Source organism: Boleophthalmus pectinirostris, unplaced genomic scaffold (genome assembly GCF_026225935.1).
Source record: "Boleophthalmus pectinirostris isolate CB_2022bp ecotype Guang Dong unplaced genomic scaffold, ASM2622593v1 HiC_scaffold_20, whole genome shotgun sequence".
NCBI classification, from domain to species: domain Eukaryota; kingdom Metazoa; phylum Chordata; class Actinopteri; order Gobiiformes; family Gobiidae; genus Boleophthalmus; species Boleophthalmus pectinirostris.
Genome location: NW_026571153.1, coordinates 10039360 through 10059207, shown reverse-complemented (window position 1 = coordinate 10059207; position 19848 = coordinate 10039360). Strand labels below are relative to the sequence as shown.

At 39.0% G+C, this 19848-nt stretch overlaps 1 protein-coding gene across 1 annotated transcript in view; it reads left to right on the top strand.

Moving 5' to 3' along the window:
* Positions 1 to 19848, top strand: part of adam19a (ADAM metallopeptidase domain 19a) — a 192998-nt gene that overhangs the window by 124469 nt on the left and 48681 nt on the right. Inside the window, exons 5-7 of the mRNA XM_055156515.1 lie at positions 646 to 722; positions 9270 to 9438; positions 17331 to 17396. Of these exons, the coding sequence (XP_055012490.1) occupies positions 646 to 722; positions 9270 to 9438; positions 17331 to 17396 (312 nt within the window). The remainder of the gene's footprint in view (positions 1 to 645; positions 723 to 9269; positions 9439 to 17330; positions 17397 to 19848) is intronic.

The following is a 19848-nucleotide window of genomic DNA, read 5'->3' as shown; positions in this document are numbered from 1 at the left end:
GTTCCATATTTGAAATTCCGACCGAGAGTATCATAGCAAACACAGGGCCAATCTGAAGTGAGGCTGTTAAAGGTAACAACGCTGTCAGTCAGACCTGTTGCTAACGCTAGCAGGAGCAAACGCAGGAAAAGAGAAGGCACCTGATTCGTCTACCAGCTGCATTTCAAGTAGGAAGATTATTTAGATGCAGCGGCTAGTGTGTTAGGTACAGTATGTCCGTTTCTATATACAGTCAATGTATGTCTATGTGCATTTAAAAGGAGCAGAAACAACAGGAAGACAACAGTGCACTTTAAAACCACAAAAAATCTACTGAATTGTAATAACTTAAGTATTTGTAATTACTTTCCACACCAAGTCTTTAAATGCGTCTTCAGTTAAACTGTCGATGGAACACATGGAGGTCCAAATGTTTTCTCTAATGAGTCTTTCTTCCATGTTGCTCTGAAGATGCAGTGACATTGACATTGCTGTGACTGTCTGCTTTTATGAACACTCAGACAGCTGAATTGACTGAGCACATTGATTGGTTATGGGCTGCAGCCTTCGCACGTCTCCGTAAATATTATCATGACACCAGTTCAGGCTGTGGAGGCTTCCTGCAGGTGGAGATGGACTATTGATCCTGTGAATGTTGTGTTTCAGGACCACTGCTTCTACCACGGCCGTGTGAGGGGGCATTCCGACTCCTGGGTGGCTCTCAGCACATGCGCGGGAGTCAGGTATGGCAGCACTACACTATATTATTGATGACTAAAATCCATACATAAAATATAAAAACTTACAACTTTTAAAACTTCGGAAGTTATCGACATATGCTCTCAAAAACTTAAGTTACACTGTAGTTTGTTCATGTTCCATTGTAAGTTTAAAATGAAGACTGAGACTTTTTTATTCATTCATTCATTTTATTTGTTTGAGCAAGGTAAAACAAAATCAACAACAATAACAAACAAACAAAACAAGGATATGTACATGTACATATTTGGGATTTGGTGCTCAAAAGGAGTAGGATGAAGTTTAATAAACTTATAATGTCCTACCCCATTTGCTTTACATTATCAAATCTTTTCACTTGGCCTTTCATCAGTTATTATCTATAGACATCTTTGCACAATATACAGGGTTCCCATGGTCATGGAAATCCTGGAATCGTCATAGAAATTGAAAATGTCATTTTCTAGGCCTGGAAAAGTTATGTAATTTTGTAAATTCAATGAAAGTTTTGGAGAAGTCATGGAATTTTAGTGTCTCTTTCAGGCAACTACAGCGTTCTGTTAAATTCTCATTAGGCTACTATGATTATTTCTGAACGTCTGCACCTTTTGTTTAAAAGAGACAACAATAAATGCACTGACAGTATTTTTAATGTTAAATAAAAACTGTAATACTAAACCATAAGGTGAGTGAACAGTGTTAAAGGGACAGTTCTAAATTTTAGACATAGGACCTCATTTCCTAGTGAACCAGAGTATTGGAGACGTGTGGAGACATATTTTTAAATATTCCATCCTTGTATTAGCAGCGGTCGCTGGTGCTAGGCTAGTGCATGTCAATGGCCATAGTTATCCTGCCACTAAAAACAGTCTTACCCACTCCACAAAACACCTGAAACAAAACAATTATAATGCCAGACTGTCAATGTGAATGTCTGTGTTGATTTAATAATGTTTGAAATAAAACTAACCTTGCATTGCATGAATCGTCAAATGTTGAGGGACTATTTTCTCATGTATCAGTCCGCCACTGCCAAGATTTCTATCAGAAAGTACAACTCGCTGCTGCTGCTCCGACATTAATACTTCAAGTGTGAGGTTGGTTTTACTTCTGAATTTATTCTATCAACAAAGACTTTACATGGGCAGTCTGGCATAATAATTGTTTTGGTTCAGGTGTTTTGTGGAGTGTGTAAGAGTGTTTTTAGTGGCAGGATAACTATGGCCATTGACATACACTAGCCTAGCACCAGCGACCTCTGCAAATACAAGGGCTGGATGGAATATTTAAAAATATGTCTCCACACATTTCCAACACTCTGGCTCACTAGGAAATGAGACCCAAAATTCTGAACTATCCCTTTAACATTTCATATTTAGCCCTAAAAGTATGCTCAGTTCTACAAATGTAGGTGCCGTAAAGTCGTGGAAAATTCACTTTAGGTCATGAAAAATCATGGAAAAGTTTAGAAATTTTGTCAGTGAAAAAGAGTGGGAACCCTGAATCTAACCTCAGTAGAAAGAAGCTCTCTACATTGATCATAGCTGCGTGGGTCCAGGAGTGTCAGCGCTCACTTGGATACTGAAAGGCTTTATTAGACTCGTCACATTTATATTCCCTCTCTTCCCTATGGGCAGTCACTAGCAATAACTGGCACATGCTATTGCTCTTTTACTTGTCCCGTTATCTACCTGTGTGTATACACTGACAGACACCTCATAAAATCTTAACAGTAATCATTTTGCTTGCCATATTTAATAACATTTGAAGATTTACTGATTTATCTTGAAAATCCACTGACTTTCAAAACTGCACATCTGATTCTCTTCTACTGGCTCAATTTCTTCTCAAGTGTAACCAGGATTTTTGAGGGATGGCTAACATTTGTATGACCCAGAGTCAGATTTTTAAAATAATCACCAAAAAGTGAATAAAAGTAGATTTTTGAAATAAATCTCCCATAATCTATTTCCGCTCTGCTACAACTTCACGCTGAATGAGTCAACAGCTTAACGGCTTCCTCTGCCTCTATCCATTAGCTCAAATTGCACTTAAATATTATACAAGAAGGAGATGTACTTTTCAATTATACTTAAATCTAGTTAAAAACCAGACCAGAGAGCTGCATCTTTATTATTGCAGTTCCAAGTATTGCTGCAGATGTAGGGTTTGCCATTGATCATTTGTACAATTCCATAGAAACAACTCTCTTATGCAAGTTGTCCTGAGGGCCTCCGCGCTCACATTTTTCTTTGTTCTCCAGTTTTCAAATAATTGTGTCAAATGAACATCAATAAATGAAATCAAACAGAAAATGGCTGTGCGTAGTTAGCGTTTCGGCATGTGCGGGAGGTAATACAAACAGTCATGAAGAGACGCTAATGTGGAGCCATGTCAATAAAAGCATAAAGTCAATTTCAAGCAAGACTGACTTTCCCAGTGACAAGCGCTCAGGGCCTTGTACAGCAATTATTGTGTTGTCCTTGGGTTATTCACCACAGTGTTTGCTAATGTGCACAATTAGCTTCCCACTCTACTGTATTTGAATGAGAAAGTAGTGATTTTTTATTTTTTTTTGGTTTGTCAAAAGATGTCAGAAAAGTGTTCGATTTGATGTTTCAGAGCCAGGAATATTGTAAGAGTAGGAGTAAATTTGAAAGTGCTTAAGAGGGCAACTAACTTCATAATAATTTCTCTTTTTTTTTCTGCTTTTCATCTTAAACTCTGAATTTAAGATTAGAACTAGAAGAGTGAAGAGTCAAGGTTTCAGTTTCATGCGTATTAAGGAGCATTGCAGCAGAATCCATATGTCATTCGTTCATTTGTTTTTCAAAATAAAACCAAAAATAAGAAAATGAAAAAAACTACTATTTTCTTCATTATTTGTCTCCAAAACCAAAATGAAAAAATGGATAAAGATAATTTTTTTCAGTTTTTCACTAATGGAAAAAATGGATAACAGCCGTTTCTGGACTTAAACTGCGATGCGGAACTTCTGTGCCGCATACGGACTGAACCAGGACTGAACCAGGACTGAATCAGGACTGAACCAGGACTGAACCAGGAGTGTCGGCACAGGCCTGGAGGTGCGCCCGTGTGGACTGATCAGGACTGAGACACGGACCAGACCGGGACCAGACCAGGACTGAGACCGGGACCAAACCGGGACCAGACCAGGACTGAGACCAGGATTGAAACCTGAATCAGGACTAGGACTGAACCAGGACTGATCCCAGGACTAAAACAGGACTACACTAGGATTAAACCGGGACTAAACCAGGTCTAAACCAGAACTGAACCAGGACTACACCAGATCCCTGTGTCAGTCGTGGTCTGTTCCCAATCTCAGTCCCGGTCTCAGTCCTGGTCTGGTCCTGGTCTGGTCCCGGTCTCAGTCCTTTTCTCAGTCCCAGTCTTAGTCTTGGTTCAGTCCTGGTTCAGTCCGGCATCACAGTTTAAGTCTGGAAACAGCTGTTGTCCTTTTTTTTTTTTTCCATTTTTCATTTAAACACAAAATCGAAAACTGAAAAAACTAATCGTTATCCGTTTTTTCATTTTGGTTTTGGAGACAAATAATGAAGAAAATAATAGTTTTTTCATTTTCTTATTTTTGATTTTATTTTGAAACATGAATGCACGAGTGATTCACCTATTCAGCAGGATAAAGAAACTGATTCTAACTGTCTACATGGTGAGAGCAAATAATCCAACTGAATCTGTTATTTTATATTTATTTGTTTGTTTATTTGCCACTGGACGTGTAGATGTTCTAGTTTAGTTCTAGTGCAGGACAAAGGGTGCAAGACTCCACTTTTGCTTGATTAAGTGGTCAGCATGTTGAAAAGCACAGACTTTTAGATCCACGTTTGTTAAATAAATCATATTTTTTGCTTCAAAGCGCAGAAGTCTTGTGTTTATGTTTTGGTACTGATTGGAAACTCATTTTGGAGCTGCAAGTCTGAAAGAGTCTGTTTCATGTTCATTTCAGTACAACTGATTGAGTTGGACTCCAGTAGAAAGTAATTTATGAAATAGATCAAAAGAGAATAGTTTGCATTTAATTTTGAGAATGAGAATATCCTGTTTTGTTTTGTTCTCATTTACCCAGAGTAGAGATTTTCTATATTTAGTTGTAACAGTACACGTTGGAATCCATTGGAATCCATTTTATATTCACTTGACACTCAAACATGCAAACGCAAATGAAGCAAAGCATCTATCTTACTTTTATTCACTTACAGTCATTGTTATTGCTACAAAGCAGAGGTGGGACCAAGTTGTTGTTTAGCAAATCTCAAGTAAGTCTCAAGTCTTTGACCTCAAGTCCAAGTCAAGTTCCAAGTCAAAGACGGGCAAGTCCAAGTCGAGTTTCGAGTCACTGGCCCATAAGTCCAAGTCAAGTCCAAATCATCTGCTTTGAGCTTCACCTTATTTCAAGTCTTTAAACCTAAGTACCAAATATAGCTTAGGTTTTTGCAATTTATATGATTTTAAAGACAAATTGTACTTTAAAAAAATCATAGTACTTATATATGAGTATTTATAGAGTGTGTAAGAGTTGTAGAAATGTTAATTTTTCCTTTTTAAATGTCTTGACAATCATTACGGTCAGAATTGAAAGAATTCAGATTTAAAAGTGCTTCACAAGTCTTCTCAAGTCACAGGCCTCAAGTTCGAGTCCCAAGTCACTGACCTTCAAGCCCAAGCCCAAGTCTTAGTCCATTTTATCATGTCAAGTCTCAAGTCCTAAAAGAGGAGTGACTCAAGTCTGACTTGCAAATCCCCTCCTCTGATACAAAGTATCTTGAAAAACATACATTCTACCTGTGATCTGTCTTGCCGCGCCGCAGATCTGACCTGTAACTTAGCCTTGTGGCACCCCCTGCTTGTGCCTAACTTAAATGCCACCACTATGGAACTTTCCACACTAAGAAAGGATTTATACTGTGACTCTTATCCTCTGTAATCTAACATTTTGATTCAAATAGTGTTGCACAGTAAAACTCAGGGGATGCGAGTGCTAAAATGTTTATGAGTTGGATGTAATAACAGAGATATCAAGTGTGCTCAGCAGGGCTCCAGCAGCACTTAATCTGAAATGAGAACTCCTGTGTGATAAGTGTGTGTGTGGACGGATTTTTATCACATTTACACACTCATTTTATGGGGACCTGCCTTCCATATGGGGCCAAAAATCGGGTCGCCATAACGTGAATCCTTTATTATTAGATCAAAAGTTCATATACTAGTGATTAAAATAAGTTAAGGTTAGAGGTTAGGGAAAGGTTACGCAAGTTCTGACTATAGTTAGAGTTGGTTAGAGGAAAAGCATGGGAACCCAATGTGTGTGCGTGTGTGTATGTGTGTGCGTTTGTGTGTGAGGGGCTCTGTCCGTGGTGCTGATCTGGACTGCAGCCAAACGACACAGTGTTGACAGCAGATCAGACGGAACATGGAGGAGAGTCAGAGAGGAGGGAAAGCCTGTCACTACAAGACATGTCCAAACCGGTGCTAACTAGAGTTCAGTGGGACATTTGCTCAAGACAAAACTAGAGGATTATAAGCCATGACTAGTGAACATTTTAAACCACAAATCTATACTATTTTATTCAATTTGCCACTGAATTATGCATATTATTTGCAGTCATTTGTATTCTTGTCCACTGACTAAACTTCATAATTGCCTTGTTCTCATTTATTTACACTATGAGTACTTACAAATGAATATGTACGTTGACAGTAATTGCTGAAGCATTAGAGAAAGAACGGGACATTGCGTTTCACTTATGAAAAAGCTCACAGTTTGTCCCTGCTTTGAGCTTGTTAATACCACAGAGTACACGCTCAGAAATCTTTGACTGTATTTAATGGCATGTTAGCAGCAGCTGTTGTTGTCCGTGCACATATGTCCCTCCTTATGGTCAGCCTGTGTGGCCAGCGCGCCACCGTCACTCTGATGTTGTATTATATCTCAGCTGTCACTGGACACATGTGCAATAATATAACATTTGTCCAGAGAGATCGTTTTTCTTACTGCTCTTCTGTTCAATGCTGCAAACACAAGCAGATGCTGCCTACTCTTACGCTCCCACTCGTCCTCTTGGCCAATGTCAGTCATTGCTCTCAGGGCGTGACAGCAGATTTAAAGGGAATATATTACACAAAATGGACTCTTCTGAGCTTTAAGCCATGTTAAAATGTTGTTCCCTCATCAAAACATACCTGGAGTCATGTTTTGTTTCATTCAAATGTGCTTGAGTAGTTTAGTCTATCTGAGGGATGGGCATGATTAGTCGATTAATCGATAATTGATCATTAAGAATTTAATCGATTACGTTAATTTTAATCGACAAACCGAATGTAGGTTGCTGTGTGTAGCGTGACCAAACAGGGGTCCGTACATGTGTCTCTCTGCACTCAGAAGGAGCGAGACACAAACATTCGGTCAGTCTGCAACGTACCAAAGCACAAATGTGTATTTAACGATGATTTGTACAAGAAAATCCACGCTTTCCGTTACATTCGGGACAAGTGTGAGTCCATGTGCACAGTGTATAAAGCAGGAACATATGTTTCAGTGTTCAGTGGGAAAAAGTTTTACCAGGTGAGAGTCGCGCAATGTCGATGACGAGGACTCACCTCCCTCCCCCCATACGGTGTCCTGATTTTGACAAACGCAAATATGGTCACACTAACCTGTATTCCACTGAGTCATGTCTTTTAATCCGACAGAAATTGACCGCATCGGTGCTCAAGAGCTGTAGTTTTATCTTCGCTGAGTTTATGCAAATTAGCGATGCGGTTTTAAGTTTCGTTTCTGTGAGAGTTGCGCAAAACTGAATTAAACACATTATAATGTCAAACGGATTGATGTGGCTCTAGAGTCGTTACGGTTTATATGTCGTAAAGTTGAGTTTATTTATGCAGATTAGTAGTGCAGATAGTAATAATGATGATCATTTTAATATAAAAACGTTAATGATTAATCGATAATCGATCATTAATTCTTCCGATGATCGATTAAGAAAATTTCATCGAATGCCCATCCCTAGTCTGTCTACATCTCCACCTCTCAAATTGCTCTGTTCCATCTTGTAATGTCATGAAGGGGTAATAATAATAAATCATAATGCAGCAGTTTTCTTTAGCGCTTTTCTGGACACTCAAAGACGCTTTACAGAGCATTATTCATTCACTCTACACTCGGTGGTGGTAAACTACTAATGTATCCACAGACTGATGTAAGCGAGGCTGCCAATCTGTGCCATCGCCCCCTCTGACCACCACCATCACTCACACACACTCCACTTTCACAATATGGGTGAAGTGCCTTGCCTAAGGACACAGCGACAGCGCCCCATTGTGGCACCTGATTTTCCCAGTGATCTCCCATCTTAAGTACTGACCAGGCCCGGCCTTGCTCAGCGTCTGAGATCTGACGGGGTCAGGCTTTGACAAGACGGTATCGGACAAGCTGTTAGTTTTCAAGTTAACAGCTCTTTTTACCTTTAGTTCAGTAGAGATTGGAAATTCCAGGGCTCAAATCATCCAAATGATTCTAGTAAAGTTGTTTAGACTAAAAATACAGTGGAGCCCTTCCTGTATTACCACTAGGGATGTAACAATAACCAAAATATTGTGATATCATCAGAGTTCTCACAATAATACAATGGACCATCAAAATATATATAAAATTACAAGTCTCTTTGCTTAAATTAAGAGTTATGATGCAGCAATAGCTAAAAAAGGACAGAGAGAACTACACAGACCATGATCCTTTGCTCTGTTTCAGTGTAGACTACAAGAAGAAATAACAGTTCTAAGCACTTATAAGTCTTAGTTCTTTGGATTAAGTCTTGTCAAGGCATTTTAAGAGGAAAAAGTATGTTCGCCTCCACAAAAATATCACAATAAATATCGTACCGTGAGATGTATATCATGAAAATATTGTACTGAGAGATTTGGATATTGTTACATCCCTAATCGCGAGCCTCCCCACCATATCATGAGCTTTCCCTCGATATCGCAATAAATACTAGTACTGTGAGGTTCATACCGTGACGATATCGTATCATGAGACTTGGATATGGTTAAAAGTGTGTTTTCCATTTGACAGAAGAACCTAAATATGCAGAGTCTGTGCGTTAAACATGTGTGAATGAAACAAAACATAACTCCAGGTCTGTTTTTGATGAGAAAACAACATTATAACAGCTCAGAAAATATGGGCCCTTTAAACAATCACAGTCAAAGAGTTAGAGTTTATATTTCTTCTTTTTTCTTTTCATGCTATATATCATTTATAATTGCAGGTATAAAACAGTATCCAGAAAAAACTTCATACATTGTGTTAAGTCTGAGAAATTCTACAGAAATGTAAAAGAAAAAATAGTTGTGCGAATGCTTGCTTATCAAAGCTCGTGTGAGTCATTCTTGCTCAAGGCCAAAGCAGAGATAGAATTTATGAAGTTGTCCTGGGCTTTACTGCTTTCAAATACGGTAGGCTTGAAAACCGCTCTGAATTCAGGTGTGTGCCTGTGGTGGTTTTGCAGGGGCCTGATATCCTTGAACTCCAGCCACAACTTCTACTTGGAACCTGTGAGCGGAGACGACCACTCCCTGCTCAGCACTGACCAGCTGTCCATCACCCACGGCAGCTGTGGACATGGACACGCCCACAGCATGCTACTGTCCAACCAGATATCCTCTTTTCACTCCAGGGTAAGTCAACACTCACTACAGTAATTGGATTATTCTTTGTAATGCCAGGTTCATTTAGAAAAGTAAAGGGGGGGAAAAAAAAAAGAAAGCACTTAATAAACATTGAAATGGTAAGTAAGTATTGATTTGTCTGTGTGTGACAGCAGTGAGGAGCAAACAGTTGTTTTCCTCTCGTCTAAATGTTGTGTATCTCATGTGAATCGTGACTCCCACAGCATCAGGAACTTTGCCCCAAACACCTGAGCCCTGTGATGCAGAACACTCCATGGCTACGGAAAAGGATTAACTCAGGACAAAACCACATTTATCTACTCGAAAATCTTGTTATTAAAAATATTTGAAGGTGACATAGCATGGATAATAATGAAATATAGTATGGTAATCGTGGAAGAGTGGATTAATCCAATGTAAACTAGTTTGTCAAAGATGGAGTATGCACTTTTTTAACCATGCTTTAACAGCATTGTAACATATAACAAGCCTGATTCATCACCCTGTTTCAGTTCGTGGAAATAGTCTGACCTTGTAGCACTAGAATTTGTTCGCTCGACACTAAGTGGGTACTAGGTGGTGCCAGCCTGGTTAACATATAACACCTGGAGTTGCATTTATTTGTACTTTATTTTACATTTCAATATCAAACATAAATAATCCATCATATTTGTTCTTTAAAGATGCTCAGTTATAAACCTTAATGTTGTTCTGTGATTGGTTAAAATCATCTTTCATTCTCGTAATTTGCTGTATGGCTTTTAGGGCTGAATATCTTTAACAAGTTGCCAATAAGCCACAATATGATACAAGTCTTGATACAGTGAGCTTTCGATTCGATACGATATATTTCAAATGTATTCGATTATTTGTTCAATAAAAAAATAACATGGCTGTGCTACTAAAAGTCTTAAACTAAAACTTAAACTTAAACTACTTCTTGTGCAAAGTGAATTTAAAACACACACATTTTAATCAAAACAGTGAATATAGCAAATGTTCTGAATCAACAAGTTTCCTTCCTCTAAACATGCAACAAACCTGTAGCACTGTAACAAAATAATTGAGTAAAATATACCAAAAAATACTCTTGGGGATATATATCGATACAGCAGCTCACGATATCAGTACTGTATCATCACTTTAAACTAGGAGTGTAACGATATTCAAGTCTCACGACACGTTATCGTCACAGTATGAACCTCATGATATTTTGTGGAGGCTAACAAAACTATTAATACGCTACTTTTTCCTCTTAAAATGCCTTGACAAGACTTAATCTAAAGAACTAAGACTTAAAAGTATTTAGAACTGTTATTTCTTCTTGTAGTCTGCACTGAAATGGAGCAAAGGATCATGGTCTATGTAGTTCCCTCTGTCTTTTTTAGCTATTGCTGTACTATAACTCTTAATTTAAGCAAAGCGACTTGTAATTCAATATATTCTGATGGACCACGATATTATTGTGAGAACTTTGACGATACGATATCACGATATTTCTGTTACTGCTACATCCCTACATTCAACGATACGATATATTGATATTTTTGCTCACCCCTTATGGTTTCAGTTTTAGATTGCCATTATCATCCTGCCATCAATAATTTTTTTCCCAAAGCCTAGCATATATATCTATACTCTAAATATGTATAGAAATTTTTAAACTTTTTCTGATCCTTTTCTGTCCCAAAATCCAATGGCAAAAATCCAATGGCAGTCACTCCAGCAGAGGAGATTCTTTTAGTCATATGCAAACCTGGTGTTGAAACGCCAGAGGTGCCATTTTGGGCCATAAAGCGCAGCGGCTGCAGTGGAAATGACTGAATTATGGTGCGACTGGGCTCCGGAGCAGGTTTCCATCTGACTACACACTGAGAGCAGTTTGCACACGCTCACTTGGCTCACAGCAGGAGTTTATAAGACTTATTTCATACTTTTGTTTCACTTACATTTGAAATATATTTTTCCATTTGGAGCCAGTGCACAGATGTCAGAACTACTTACAGTCAAGAACCAGTTTAAAACATGGCCAAGAACTGAAAGGAAGTGAATTTAAACAAGTTAATGTGTGAGATGATGGCATAATCAGAAATGAGGCAGAATTCAATATCAAAATAATAGAGAGGAGAGAAAACCATTATAGTTCCATCATGTCTCACTACCACCAGTTCATCGCATTTTATGAAACTCCATGAGATATAATATAACACAATCTTTTCTACATCCAAACTGGACCCAGGCCATGGTTCTCGACCGGAAAAAGGTGGTTTGCCCTCTCCAGGTGGGTGGAAAGTCCCTGCCCCAAGTGGAGGAGTTCAAGTATCTCGGGGTCTTGTTCACGAGTGAGGGGAGGATGGAGCGTGAGATTGACAGGTGGATCGGTGCAGTGTCGGCAGTGATGCGGTCGCTGTATTGGACATTTGTGATGAAGAGATTTACTGGTCAATCTATGTTCCTCCATTCACCTCTGGTCATGAGCTCTAGGTAATGACCGAAAGGATAAGATTGCGGATACAAGCGGCCGAAATTAGTTTCCTTCGCAGGGTGGCTGGGCGCTCCCTTAGAGGTAGGGTGAGGAGGTCAGTCACACAAGAGGGGCTCGGGGTAGAGTCGCTGCTTCTCCACGTTGAGAGGAACCAGCTGAGGTGGCTCAGGCATCTGTTCAGGATACCTCCTGGTCTCCTCCCTCGGGAAGTGTTCTGGGCATGTCCCACCGGGAGGAGGCCCCGGGAAAGACCCAGGACACGCTGGAGGTCTCTTGGCTGGCCTGGGAACGCCTTGGGGTCCCCCCGGAGGAGCTGGAGGAGCCCAGTTTAAAGGAAGCTTGGGAGTCCCTGCTTAGATTGCTCCCCCCGCGACATAAGCGGGATAAGAGGAAGAAAATGGATGGCTGGATGGAACTGGACCCATACCTCCTGTGGTGTTAAACCTAGAGAATTCATATTATCCCAGAAGAGGCTGGCATAATGTCGTCTGTCTTTTCCCAATGGGCTGTACTTGATCATATTACTAACATGCAGGAAATTGGAAGTTTCTAGGCTAGTTTAAACATTCAGATGCAGGGTACAACCATGCCCATATCAGCTACAGTTTCCTGAGCAATTAAGCCAAATACAATCACAGAATCATTAGTTAACGTAATAGATTTTGTGTTTACATTTTTATGTTTTTATGTTTTGTTTAGGCAAGGCGAGTTTATTTATATAACACAATTTGTACACAAAGCGATTCAAAGTCCTTTACAGAATAAGAAAGGCATTAAAATCGCAGTACAAACAAATCAAAACATAAATAATCATCATAAAATTAACATTAAAAGAGCAGAGAGAAGAGTGTGGAATAAAAACCTTTTGCCACCAGATCCAATATGGCTTCAGCTGGTGTCAGTTGTTATCCTTAGAAGTACCTGTAATGTGGATGTGTTTTCTTGACACAAACGCCCCCTTTGTGCTAATTGTCCTCGTGTTACATGGATGTGAACACTTTAAACCAGGCCTGTAGTGCTTAGAAGACCTTGCAGGTGCAGATAGTAAGGCCACACGGCTCCACACCTGCAGAGCTCCCATTATAAATCACATGAACGAGAAGTGAGTGCACCGCATTCATCACCACAAAGCCCGACTTCTGTGTGCATGCAGAAATAGGCTCTGTTTGTGTGTTAGTAGGGCACGAGAGCGCAGGTCCTATGATCAGAATTAACTGGAAATGTTAATGTCCTGGTGGTAATGGGCTTTTATCATATGAAAAAAAAAATCTAGCTACAGTCATTTTCAGTCATAATTTAAGCAAAAACATCTGTACTTAAAGGTGGACTGTGTAATTTCTAAGGTGCAGGGTCCACTACTAGATGTTATTTCTTAGCCTAGAATGTTCCACAGTAGGGCATTAAAATGATCTCCCTTCCATTTTTTCAATTACAGGTGTCTTATAGTTCAAAAATATCTAAAAAACATTAATTCTCACTAGGAATGTAACAATATCCTAATCTTTCTGTAAGATATTTTCGCGATATGCATCTCACGATATGATTTTAATTGTGATATTTTGTTTGTTTCTGTCATAAACCAAAGACTTAAGATTTAAAAGTGCTTAATAAGTTATTTCATTGTGTAAATTGGACTGAAACACAAAGGGAACTACATCGACCACGATTCTTTGCTGTTTCTTTTAGCTATTGCTGCGTCATAATAGTGAATTTAAGCACAGACACTTGAGATTTGATATATTGTGAGGTCTCACGATATTATTGAGAGACTTTTGATGATACGCTATCACGATAATTTCACTATTGTTACATATTGTTACTAATTCTTACCATATGCAGGCTTGCTTCTCCATAGATCTGACCATTAACTTGTCTCCATTGTGATTAACAAGTTCATTTCCATGTAACGATATCCAAATCTCTCTGTACGATATTATCACGATATGCATCTCACGGTACGATATTTATTGCGATATTTTGGAGAGGCAGCAGATGGGACGCTTTTTTGCTTTTAAAATACCCTGACAAGATTTTGGTGTGAATTATTTCCGTCATAATACCAAGAATTCAAGTAAAAACACATTTCTTCTTCTTTTCTATGCTTAAATGAATCATGGGATATGTAGTTTCCAATGTTTATAAGCTGTTGCTACTATAAAACAATGCATTTAAGCAAAGGATTTTGTAATTGGATATATTGTGACAGCCCACGGTATTATTGTGAGACTTTTGACACTACAATATCACGATATTTCGGTTATTGTTACATCCCTACAAAACAGTGCACCTTTAAATTAATTTATCACACTAGTATTAATTACTGGCTAGTATCTCTTTTAATGCACTCACCAATGATAATGATATGATAATAATTAATTTTAGTCATAAATAACTGTAATTAAAATGAGCATTTTCATAAAAGCTTTGCAGAATCCAAGAATGTTACTTTTACTTTTTCTAGTTATAAAGAATCAAGGTACAATATGTTCTCTGGGGCTGAACATGATTAAATATATTCCATTAATTTTATAGCAAACCGACCTTCATTTCGAGAAAAACAAGAAAATAAGCTTCTTAACAAAACAATAATTCCATAAGCTGAACAGATAGATATAAAAAATAGAATGATTGACTCACAGCTAGTACTTCAAGCATCAAGGGAGTACTGTGAACATCCGATTGGGCTCAAGTACTACTCGAAAACATTTCCTAGTCATAAAATCTCACACGCAGAAAAGTCAGACATTATAAATTCAGCCCTTTATTCAGAGCAGATCTATGGAAATGCCTCTCCGTGGAAAACAAACTCTCGACTGGCAAATGAATAGATCTGAACTGTAATTTGAAGCGAGCAGGAGAGCCACGGTTTTATTACACGCAATCTTCTTTCCCCTGCGAGACTTTGAAGACGGTGGTGCCACTGAGGAGCCCCGTAACTAGATCATGGCCAGTTCTCGGGGTCAGGGTTCACCTTAATAAAGCCCCCTGCCTCTCAGTATTGGCGCTCGGGGGTGAGCTCATTTCATTTAAGAGCCGTGGGGGTCACATGGAGCAGGGAGAAGATGACATGAGTCTTCAGATGGCACAGCTTCATATGAGGGTAGAAAAACTCATCACAACATCACTACACATCTCTGGGGGAAAGGCATGGCTCTCATAGCTTTGAGTCTGAATGAGGCTTGGTCATTGCAGTGGAATCTAACCTACGGCTATTGCGAGGTGCTGTCCAATTCTTTTATATTGTGAAAAGTGCTCAAAATGGCAGCTATAACCAAAATCCGAAACCCATTAATACTGGGATACTGATTACATGTTTCTGTGTGCAAGTTATGCCAGACATACATTACACTGTGCGATATTTTCAGTCGTTTCACCCAGCCGCAGCTCAGATTGTATGACCAAATGACAGGGTTTAAAAGTTCACAGCTCACGATTCATGTTCTCACACTAAACGATCTGATGCTCAGTGCGAAACCCTTACCATAGGCGAAGGGATTTCAAACAGGTTTGATATTCTTGCGACCTACGATTGCCGATCAGGAGCTGGTCGTGAGGTATTAATCGGTTCTTGTTTTCCCATGTTTACTACACGAAGCACGACACATGATTAAGCCAAAACTCACACAGTGTACATCCAGCTTTAAGGATCTGTTTGAATTTCATCAAACAACTATAATGTTTGACTTAAAGACATTTGAAGGCAGAAGCTTGGAGACTCGCACATGTTTGAGTAATTCTTTATAATTAGTCTGTCTACATCTCCAAAGACCAAAATAAGTAAAAACACAACTCCAGGTCTGTTTTTGGTGAGGAAACAGCATTATAACATAAATCTAGATCAGGACTAAACCAGGTCTAGAGCAGGGCCAAATTGACGTATTTTTCGGATTATAAGGTTTACTTAAAATCCTTTAATTTTCTCAATAATCGACTTTATGATCCAGTGTGCCTTATGTATTAATTCTGATTGTGCTTAATGACCTCAAACCAATTTTATCTGGTACACGACGCCCAAAAATCTGTCCAAATGTTTTAGTACGACTTTGGTAAGATACGAAGCCGCACTGCTTGAGGGATTGTCGGAGATTTACGGCTACCGTAGTCAGGAGCCTCATGGAGTTGTGTCCGTTAGTCCGACAGAAGCTGACCGCATCAGCGCACAGTAGTTATAGTTATATAGTTTATGCAAACAAGCCATATGGTTTTAAGTTTTATTTCTGTAAAACATAAACAAATGTGCGCAAAGCTGCATTAAACAGATTATTACTCAATGTATATTTGAGTCCTCCTCCTGGGAAATTAAAAAAACAAACTTAATCCACCCACATTCACATTCATAATACACATTCACCAAGACAGGGAGGCGACGCCGGGCGAATTACACCACGATCTGCCAATGGATCGTGGAACGCCTGGGCTAAGGGATCAGTCTCAAGTGTCATCTGTTTGTTTCACTTAATACATCTTATAATCCGGTGCACCTTATGTATGAAAATAGAAGAGAGAATTCAACATGATTGATATTGCACCTTATAATCCGGTGCGCTTTATAGTCAGAAAAATATGGTAGTCTCTAATCTTGATTAAACTTGGCTCAAACCAGGATAAAACCAAACTAGCACAAGATGCGGATACTTACTGCAGAAAAATTATTAAAAGTGTTCTAATATCAAAATGCTATTCACCACATTCAGTATGTAAAGAAAATGAAATTAGATATTAATTAAATGTCTAAATGAAATTCAGAGTAATTCAAGCAACTATATTTCTTATCTCTTCCCACCTGCCAATTGCTGTCAGTCAATCACACCCGCCCAGACAGCCAACTATCAAGCCATTCACATGCATACTCTTATATTCTTTTTGTGGAAACTGTCAAACTCCTCATCCTCTCCATAGTCTCTAGAGTGAAATCCGTCATACTTTGTATCACTGACTTTTTTATTATATAGGCTGTACGTGTGTGGTCTGGAAATTACCACTGTTGACTGTATAGGGCAGACATTCTTGAACATTTTAACCATATACACACACAAGCTGAATTTGACTGACGTAACAATAACACACTTCTACATCACACCTGTACATGCTGGTTGACATGCAAAGTTTGTATCACTACTCAGGAAAAATACTTGAAAGTCAATATTCTACTTGTCCAACTTGTCAAATACTTACCACTTTTTGTAGCCTCTCAAGTCTTCATTTGCTCCTTGATAGATGCAGTGTTTCTAGTCAGAACCTTAATGGCATCAGGAGCCAAGCCACTCTGCCAGCACAGGGGCTATTACCAGGATAATTACAACATCGTTTGGAGTTAATAGAAAGTTAAGAGATAATTTTCAGAGCGCTGCTTCTTATCGTGGTAATACTCGGGGACACCTTGGTTCTCAAACTGCTTTTTTTAATCTTTTCGCAGGTGAAGAGGAACACCTGGGGGACCACCAAGTACATGGAGCTGTACATAGTGGCAGACAATACGCTGGTAAAAAATACTTCATTTTCAATATATTAGAGAAACAGATCATTCACTTATTGGCGTTTGTAGGCAGATATTAAAATGTAAATGAGTTAGATATAGGGATTAAAGGAGCACTATGTTTTCAAATGGGGGGTCTGCTACTGTGGAATTGATGCCTATCTGTGTAACCTGCTCCTCTGACCACTACCATAACACTTGTGCACACACCACTTTTATATTAAACAATGTTGTGAAGTGTCTTGCATAAGGACACAACGATAAGTTTTTGTCACTGGCCTTAAAATTTAAACGAAAACTTACAATCCTATCCAATCCAACTTTTTTACCAACTCAAAGTCTCCAAAGTGCTGCACAGATTAGGAACAATATAAATTAACACATTAAATTCAATAAAGCATAAAATATATAAATACGTAAGTCAATAAAATAAAAAATAAAATAAAATAAAATTGGCAAATATAAATCAATAAAAGACAGTCAGAGGACCACACAATTCTCACGCCGTGTTAAAAACTGGTGAGTTAAAGTGTGTTTTTAAACAAGAGTCTGAATGTGAGGGGGGAGAGTTTTCCAAAGTTTGGGGCCAACCACAAAAAAGGCCGGGTCACCCAAGGGTCACCCCATGCTCACCCTAGCCTGATTCATCAGCTGGTTTCACTTTGTAGGAACTGTCTGATCTCCCAGCATTAGGATTCATTCGCTTGACAGTAGGCGGGTATTTTTTTATTTAACCAATCGCTGCTATGTGGTCGTGACGTATGTAATGCACCAAATCTCATAAGAAGAAGGCTAATAACATCTGTCTCCTTGATAAAATTCACCAAACATTCTCTTTGTTCCGGCTTTAAATCCTCGATCTCGGGAATCGTTGCCAACACAAAATGTATAGCTTCGTCTACATCCATCTCGACCACTTTGTTTACTGTTGTGCTGTTCCACAAAAGAGACCAGACAGGCGCTTGAGTTTGACATCATGGTTTCACAGCTCTTCACTGATTGGCCGGGGCACGGTCTACAACTTCTGGGGTTCTTGCACACCCTCTAGTTTATTCCGATTTCTGACCTAGTCGGTGGGGAGAAATTAAATTGAGCTGAGGCACCAGGTGGCTTTTGAGCCTCGTTTTTGGGACAAAAAGTTGGAGGTGGCCCTCAGTCCCCAGAGCGCACAAAGGAGTGCAGAAACAATGAGGTCTGAACTGTACATTGGGGCCAGTCCATGACGTGCCTTGAAAACAAACAATACAATTTTTAAATCAACTCTAAAATGAACGCGGAGCCAGTGTAATGAGGATAAAATAGGTGTTATGTTTTCTCTACGTCATGTGCCAGTTAAAAAACGTGCTGCAGAATTTTTGACTTATCTAACAAGCATTTATATTGCTCAAAAATACCCTCTTACAGTGAGTGCTGTCGCCTCTCCACAGATCTAACCAGAAACTGAGTGACAAGGCGCCATCTACTCTTTGTCTTTGTGGAGAGAGATAAATTTAGTGCCATACTGTGAAACATTTCAGGCAACGCAACAAAATCTCCAAGACAAGCTGGTGGTATAGGAGGCCCTCCACCCAAAATGTTAGACTTAGACAAACTTTATTGATCCATAGTGCACCTTTAAAAACCAGTATAAAACACTATATGCATTTTTAGGAGGCTGTTGGACAGTGGCCTCTAAAAATGATGGTCTATTGTAAAAAGTGGTTTAGTGTTGCGCGTTGTGATTGTTGCTTGGGGCACAGCAGAATGGGTGATTTGATTGGTACTTGTGTTTTGTGTTGGCAGCGGCGCATCATCTAAAAGGAACCACTTAACTTGTGCCCAAAATTTTAGCGGTGCCCTTTAGTAAGCTCTTGTTTTTGAGGCTGATTGCTGAGATACATTTTTGAAAGAAAGCAAAATTGCGCAGCTGAATAATCTTATTTGTTTCTAATTTGTTTTGGACTAGTAGTGCGCATGAGGTACTTTTGAGGCTTCACTATGAAATTGCGAATTCTACCTTCTCCTTCAAGAAAATAATCAATAAATCGTCACAAGTATCTTTTTTCAAATTGAATTTTAAGTTGTTCTTTTGGATGTGAAGCACTTTTAGAGTTGTGTTTCTAAAGTGGCCCTTCACTACAATATGCATTAGCCCGCTCGTCCATCATAGGGGCTATTACCAACCCTATATTTGAAATCTCATGTACAGTACACCCGTCTTCTCTGACGTCTACCTGTCATGCTTCATTTGCCATTAGACTGAAATAAACCCCATCTCCGTCACCAGCATAAACGCCATGGTAACAGTCCACAGTAGCCATAAAGAGTGGCTTTATGTAATTGGTGTAATTGCATTGATGGACTAAAGACATAATGGGGCTGTGGGTAATTCATCTTCTGTAGAAAAAAAAAAAAAAACTTTGAAAAGATTTTACTCTTGTGTGTTTATCACTAATGCGTTCTTCTCTCTCTTTTCACA